This window comes from Ursus maritimus, unplaced genomic scaffold (assembly GCF_017311325.1).
Source record: "Ursus maritimus isolate PB19 unplaced genomic scaffold, ASM1731132v1 scaffold_17, whole genome shotgun sequence".
Classification (NCBI taxonomy): domain Eukaryota; kingdom Metazoa; phylum Chordata; class Mammalia; order Carnivora; family Ursidae; genus Ursus; species Ursus maritimus.
In genome coordinates, this window is record NW_024424119.1 from 59,143,807 (window position 1) to 59,150,583 (window position 6,777).

The following is a 6,777-nucleotide window of genomic DNA, read 5'->3' on the forward strand; positions in this document are numbered from 1 at the left end:
CCCCCCCCCCCCCCCCCCCGCCCACGAGGAAGCGCAGGGAGAGCAGGATGTCTCAGCGCTGCATTCCTGGGCCCAGAGTGGGCTCCATGGGAGGGACGCGCTCCACATCAGAGCTGGGGCGTAGGCCCCACACACCTGGCTCTTGTTTGCTCGCTCGGGAGCCTGGGGGTTACTCATCCCTCCAAGCCTCAATGTCCTCATTTGTAAAGTAGGGTTGTGAAAGATTAGTGGGACGGGGCTATACCCTGTCGGGACTGGTGCCAACTAGGGTGACAAGGAGGCCTCGGCCAGACTCGTCCGTGAGAAGCTGCCCCCCTCCTCACCTTTGTCTGAGAGCTGGACGGCCTCCAGGTCCAGGGAGAGCGAGAGCTTCCAGGGAGAGAGACGGGCATCCAGTTAGAGTGCCGTCCTCCGGGGACCCGCCTAACTTGCCTCTCTGTTTCTCATCGAGCTGGCAGGAAGGCCCTGTCCCAAGGACTGGTGGTGGTTGGCCCACCCTGCTGAGGCCCGGGAGGAGAGCAGCTGGCCCAGCTCCCACAGGGGGTGGTGGCCTGGAGCCCACCCTGAGGGTCATACTCACCTCCTGGGAGTTCCTGGGTGAGCTGTCCTCTAGGTCAGAGCTCTGTGGTCACAGAAGAGGAGTCGGTCAGCAGGCTGTGGGGAAACCCAGCCACCCCCAGGACCTGGGGTGGGGTGGGGCTTGGTGAGGGGTCCCAGGCCAGGCCCTGTCCTCAGGGAGGCCCCTCTCCAGGCCATGGCCGGCCCTGGCCCCCACCCAGAACACCCCTCCCTTCCCCTCCTGACACCCAGAGTGGCCTGCCAGGCCCCGAGCTGTGCTCCCCCACACCCCCAGGAGGAAGGCCCTCTACAGAGGACAGAGGAGGTTCGGAAAGGCCTGGGACCCGCCCATGGCCACCCGTGGAGCAGTAGCCAGACCCGGTCTGGACCTGGGCTGCCTGGCGTCCCCACCTCTGGGCTCTGGTCTCTGGGGACATGCTTGCTCCTGAGGGCCAGCCCCTATGTTCTACTGGGGCAGGGCTGCAGCTCTGACCAGTGGGCCCTACAAAGGTCCCCAGCCCCCGGGAGGCCCACCAGGACGAGCGCGTCCAGCTGCTGCCGCTTGAGCCTGCCCTCCAAGGCCAGCAGCTGGCCCTCGCGCTGGAAGAGCTGCAGCTGGAGCTCGTCCGCCTTCTCGGCCAGCTCCCGGACCTGCTTCCGCAGCGCGTCCTTCTCCTGCAGGCTCCGAGAGTGCTGTGCGTGCAGCCCCTCCCGCGTGGCGATGGCCTGCAGGGACGCACAGGGCAGGCTTGCCGACTGCTGGGGGACCCCAGCCCCGCCCCCCAGCCCACAGTCAGTGCTCGCGGGCTTGCAGGAGTAACCGAGGCTCACGACAGGAAGCAGAGGACTCCGGGAGCGTGAAGATCAAACCTCCAGCCCCAACCCCAGAATAGCCCCTCAGTCCCTGCACCCTCCCCGAGGCCTTGTGCTCACACCCCTCGCACGGCTTTTATCAGTCTGCCCTGTGACTTGGTATCAAGAACACGGTTGTTAGCGACCGTGTGGCGTGCTTTATCGCGCCGGTCCTCCGCACACGCCAGCCGGACCACACCTGAGGACACAACTCCGACCCACACCGAGAGGCCAGTGGGAGCCGGGCCACTGCCTGGAGGCCAACCTACGTCCCCTGGAGCCCTCGGCCCCAAACAGCTAGGACCGGATAGATCACTGAGAATTGCCCTCATTTCTGTCCCTGCTTCCGACTTAGGACCAACCAGAAAGAATCCTCCCTGCCCACCTGGGCTGCCTGGCCCCAGTGTCCCTGGCTGGGAGCCTGCCTTTGGTCACTACAGCGCTCTCCCCTCCTCTGCCTGCCCTGAGGGAAGGTGGGAGCCCTGCTCCCCGGCCTGGTAGCAGGCTTCCCGCTTCCCACCACTGCCTGTGGCCTCAGGGCAGCACCCCTGCACCCAGCTCGCTTTGCACACTCTCATCTCTACGGGGAGGCTTTCCGACGTGCAACTGCGGGGCCAGAGGCTCCTAACACAGGCTGCAGTCCCCTCCAGACTGCCACCAAAGCACCGGCCGTAACTGATCAGAAAAGGCTCCACGTGATGTGGTGGGAAGGTGGCGGAAAGCAGTGATGGGGATACAGTCCAGACGGACTTCCGCCTCCAGTCCCCAGGGGCGCAGCCAGCCAGCCTAAGTGCCAACGGTGTTTGAATAAAAAAGCTATCTGCTGGGGCGCCTGGGGGCTCCGCGGGTGAGCGTCCCACTCTTGATTTCAGCTCAGGTCGTGGTCTCAGGGGTGGTCAGATCAAGCCCCACTCAGCGGGCAGTCTGTTTGGGATTCTCTCTCCCTCTGCCCCTCCCCACCACGTATGCTCTCTCTTGCTCTCTCTAAAATAAATATATCTTACAGAAAATAAACTATTTGCCAAACAAGACAACTCCCATTTTTGTAAAACAAAAATGAAACTATAGATATGTTGAAAAGACGCTGAAGGTACAACCCGCCAGTGGAGTATGGTTTTCCTGGCGGTGGGGGAAGGGGTCACTTCACGACTGTTCAGTTTTCAACCAGCTCTTTGACAAGTGCCCTCCCCCGAAAGAGCAAAGGGCGAGGCTTCAGGGCTGGGGGAACACGCCCCCGCCCCGGGGTAGAAGGCGGTGAGGTGCCTACCTGGTCCCTCTCGATGGCCACCTCCTCCATCTGCTGCAGGATGGCCTCGATGCGGTCCTTGTACATCTTGGAGTCCTTCCGTAGCGCCAGGCACTGCAGCTCAAACATCTCCTTCTCTTCCACGCACTATGGGAGCCCGCAGCTAGCCCCCACCGCCCGTTCCGGCCCCGGGTCAGGCCCAGCTGGGGGGACGGGGAGGCTGCTTGAGCCCTTGGGTCCCTGCCAACCCTGAACTTCTGGACCAAAGCCTGGGCCTGCCCATTCTGGGAGCACGGGCCAGGAGTGGGGTGAGCAGGCCAAGCCCCTGCACCTCCAGGAAGGGGTGAAGTCGGGGTGTGGATCCCAGGGGCTGCAGGGACACAGGGCAGTCCCTCAGCCCACCCAGCCTGGCTTGGCCCAGCTGCATACCCGGGCGCGCAGAGCCTCGCCCTGCCGCAGGTCCTTGCGCAGAGAGAGGATGGTGTTGGCTTGCTCTTGGTGGTCCTGAAGTGCCTGTCGCCAATCCTCCTCCAGCACTTGGATATAGGGGCTGCTCTTGTCTGGCTTCCCGTCCTGTGGGTGGTAAAGGGGAGAAAGTGGCAGGGAAGCAGCTAGACTTGAGGGGGCCCTGCTCTTGGCATCAGCATCCTGCCATGCCCTTCCAGCTCCCATAAGCACTCACCCCCCTGCGCGGGGCCCCCAGCTCCGGCCCCGGCCCCGCCGCACCTGCATGGTGGCCTCCAGCTCCTGCACGCGAGCCTGCAGCAAAGTCTTCTCCTGCTGCAGCTGCCACACGAGCTCCTGGCTGGGCCGCTGCTCCATGGCGTGCCTGAGCTTCAGCGTGTGCTTGCGCTCCACCCTGCAGTCGTCCTCGGCCCTCATGAGGCTGTGCTTGAGCCGCTCGATCTGCGGGAAGACCCCGTCAGCCGGCCAGCCTCGGCCCGGGCCCGGCCACCCTCCCGCTGCGGGCGCAGGGACACCTCCAGCTGCAGGTCGCGGCTGCGCATGAGCGCGGCGCCCTTCTCCTCGCTCTGGCGGGCCAGGCGCATGGCTAGGTCGTAGTTCTCATCCTTGCAGCGCTTGAGCTCACGGCTGCCCGCCTCACACTCCTCCTTGAGCCGCTGCACACGCTCCTGGTGCTTGCGGAGCAGGCTGTCCTTCACCCGCAGCTCCTTGATGAGGTCATCCTTGGAGCTCAGCAGCTGGTTCAGGTCCTGCACTTTCCTCTGCAGCTTCAGCACCTCGCTCATCAGCAGCTGCGTCAGGCCTGACTCCCCGGATGCGTCTGCAGACGTCTGGGCCGCGTCAGAGGGCCCACCCGGCCCACGGCCACCCTGCTGCACCCCTCACAGGCCCCAGGCTTGAGGGCCACCCAAAGGTGCTGGTGCTCCCCTTCAAGGAAGCAGGCAGAGCTCCTGACTCACCTCGAGACCTGGCCCCCAGCCCACCCCTGGGACGGCAGCAGTGACGCCGGGCATCCCTCCCCCTTCAGCTCATTTTGTCACGATCTTGGTTGTCAGACACGAGGACATGTGTCCAGGCCAGGAAAGCCTGGCTTCGCCTCTTGCTGGGACCACCAGGCACCCGTCCTCCCAGAAGCCGAGGCTTTGGTGGGATCAGACAGAGGGGTTCTGACCCGTGAGTCGGCCTGTGCCCCCCAACCCCCCAGCATCGGGTCCACCTTTCCTCCAGCAGAGAGAGAAGCAGCAGGACGGAGCCCGCTGCTGGCACCCCCATGTGCCCCTTGCAGCGGCCTGCCTGCAAGGCCCCATGCCTCACCGATGATCATGGAGAAGACACGGGTGGGCTCCTTGCCCGTGACCTTCTTGTAGAGCTGCGGGTAGTAGAGCTCCAGGCTCTCGAGGAAGGCCACGTAGCCCTTGTGGCCGGTCCGCTGCAGGATGTCCAGGAGCACGCCTGAAACCCACGGGGCCTGGCTGGGGCTGGGGCCGTCCTGCCCACCTCCCTGGGCACCCAGCTGTGGCAGGCCTGGGCCTGACCACCCGCCCTGGGCTCTCCCTGGGGCCTCTGCTGTGCACGGAAGCACCACCGCTCCCGGCAGGTGGGACAAGGTGTGGGGTGCTGGGGCGTGCCCATTCCTGTGCCCGAAGCTCCCGGCTGAGGCAGCACTGACCCACTTTCCGCTTGCGGATGACCAGGCTGGGGTCACTGAGCACCTGCTCCTCATCATCGGGGTTCAGCACCTTGCACTGCCTCAGGTAGGGTGTGATGCGTGAGGGGTCGATGACAGAGATGAGCTTCACGCGGAAGCTCTCTAGAGCACTCCAGCACTGGTCCTCGTTCTCATAGTCTGACATCGCGGAGGCCCCAGGTGCGGCTGGTGGGAGAGCTGTGGGGAAGGACAGCCACACGCCGGGCCCGGGGGTGTCCAGGACAGTGTGCAGCCTCACCTGTCCCGGCCCCCCTCCTCTGCTGGTGCCGTGACCTGGGTCACTAGCTCAGCCAGGGTGGCCCTCCCTGGGTCCTGCTGCCACTCCCCCGGCACCTGAGTTTTCTCTGTCCCCGAGTCGCCCTGATGCGAGTGGGGGAAGACATGGAGGGCTCTGGGGATGGGTGGCGTCTGAGAATACTGCACGCCCCGCACCGTGGCCCTGCTCTGGACTCTGCACTCCCTATCCCTAAAGTGTGGCGCTGGAGGGCCACCGCCTCCCCCCACTGGCAGGGCCTCCTGGCAGGTGTGGGGAGGCAGGCACCCAGGCTGGGGCAGCAAGCCTGGGGCAGTGACCCGACCGCCAGCGGGTGCAAGGCAGGGCGGTGGGGAACTTCCTCCTTCCTGGACACGGCGCCTTCTCAGAGCCTAGCCCCACCACCTCCTCTCCTTCCGGCGTGGTGCAACAGTGGCCCAAGCGTGGCTTTCTTGGGAAGGGCGACTGTAGACCGCCCACGGGAGACCAAGGCCCGCCCCAACACCACTCTGGTGCCCTCTGCAGACTCTCGGGTCCTGCTCTCGGGAGCAGCCACGTCTGGGCTCCTCCTCCCTCTCCTAGATGAGACCTGCTCCTGAGCCCTCGGGTACCGTGGTGCAGGCTCCCCGACAAGGGCACCATCTGCGTTGGGACCACCCACTGCTGCTCCCTTCCACCAGCAGGGGTGGGAACCACTCTTTTGAGCCCTGGGCCAAACCAGAAGCCTCCTCCTGGTGGTGGGGATGGAGGCCCCGACCAGCTGCCTCACATGGCCCTCAGATGGCGTGGGAACGTGGTGGTTTCCAGCCCAGAAGAGCTAGACCATGCTCCCAGAGGTACAGGTGGCAGCAGGAACGGTCTTTGCAGGAGTTTCTCTGACTTTCTGCAGCCCTCGGTCACCCCATTCAGCCCGCTCCCTGCCTTTCCTGCCTAAAATTCACACGTCCCACGCCTGACACCCTGCTGCTAAGTCCATTGAGACGAACAAGCAGGCTGTGAAGGGGGACAGGGCAGAAGACCTGAGGCCACTTGTTGCCCTTCTGGGGTACATGCCCCAGGACCCTGCTCCCTGCCCCTGGAGCCCTGAGCAGAGACAAGCGTCTTCCTGGCCACCTTCAGAAAGGGCAGCAGCCCCACCTACCTCAGGGTCCTGGAGGGGTACCTGGGCGGTGGGACGCTGGTCAGCCTGGGCCACCCCGATCTGATGAACGGGAGGAGGTGCTGCTGGCCGGCCGGCAGAGCCCAGGAGGAAAGCCGTGCACTTCCTGATGGTGCTGGTTAGCTCCACGGAGACTGGCAGGTCCTCCCGCCTGGCCCAGGGCCCCGGAGGCGGGGCGGAGGGAAGTGGAAGTCTTGCTCAGAGGCCTGGAGGCCCAGCTCTGGCACCCACTAAGTGGAAGTGTGAGCAAAGACCCTCCCTGGGGCTGGAGGAGGCCAATGCACCATCCAGTCTACTCTGGCCTGGACACGGGCTTCCGGAGGCTTCACCAGCAGGGGCTGGCTAGGAGCCAGCAGTGCGGGCAGCTTACAAGGTGTAACTGTAGATCCGGGGCTTTGGGCCCAACTCTGGGATCTCTGCGGGGGCCCACACACTCGGCCAGCACGGGGCCTTGATCACATGAGGGCTGCAGTATAGCGTCCAGAGGGCACGTGGCTGGAAAGGCCGCTGCGGCCCACAAGAGGCCTGGGGCCTGG

General features: G+C 64.9%; 1 protein-coding gene across 3 annotated transcripts in view; it reads right to left on the minus strand.

Annotated features, from left to right (window-relative positions):
• The window catches only part of CARD9 (caspase recruitment domain family member 9), an 8,827-nt gene extending 2,345 nt beyond the window's left edge, over nucleotides 1-6,482 (minus strand). The window contains exons 1-10 of one of the 3 annotated variants that reach the window (XM_040632194.1): nucleotides 6,224-6,475; nucleotides 4,791-5,006; nucleotides 4,436-4,573; nucleotides 3,637-3,941; nucleotides 3,383-3,562; nucleotides 3,086-3,229; nucleotides 2,678-2,803; nucleotides 1,093-1,284; nucleotides 581-622; nucleotides 324-369 (exon numbers count right to left, since the gene is read on the minus strand). In XM_040632194.1, coding sequence (XP_040488128.1) covers nucleotides 324-369; nucleotides 581-622; nucleotides 1,093-1,284; nucleotides 2,678-2,803; nucleotides 3,086-3,229; nucleotides 3,383-3,562; nucleotides 3,637-3,941; nucleotides 4,436-4,573; nucleotides 4,791-4,974 — 1,357 coding nt within the window. In that variant the 5' untranslated portion in view covers nucleotides 4,975-5,006; nucleotides 6,224-6,475. Of the gene's footprint in view, nucleotides 1-323; nucleotides 370-580; nucleotides 623-1,092; nucleotides 1,285-2,677; nucleotides 2,804-3,085; nucleotides 3,230-3,382; nucleotides 3,563-3,636; nucleotides 3,942-4,435; nucleotides 4,574-4,790; nucleotides 5,007-6,223 lie in introns of all 3 variants that reach the window. The other 2 variants (XM_040632192.1, XM_040632193.1) reach the window with 2 other exon arrangements.
• Between the last annotated feature and the right edge of the window lie 295 nt (nucleotides 6,483-6,777).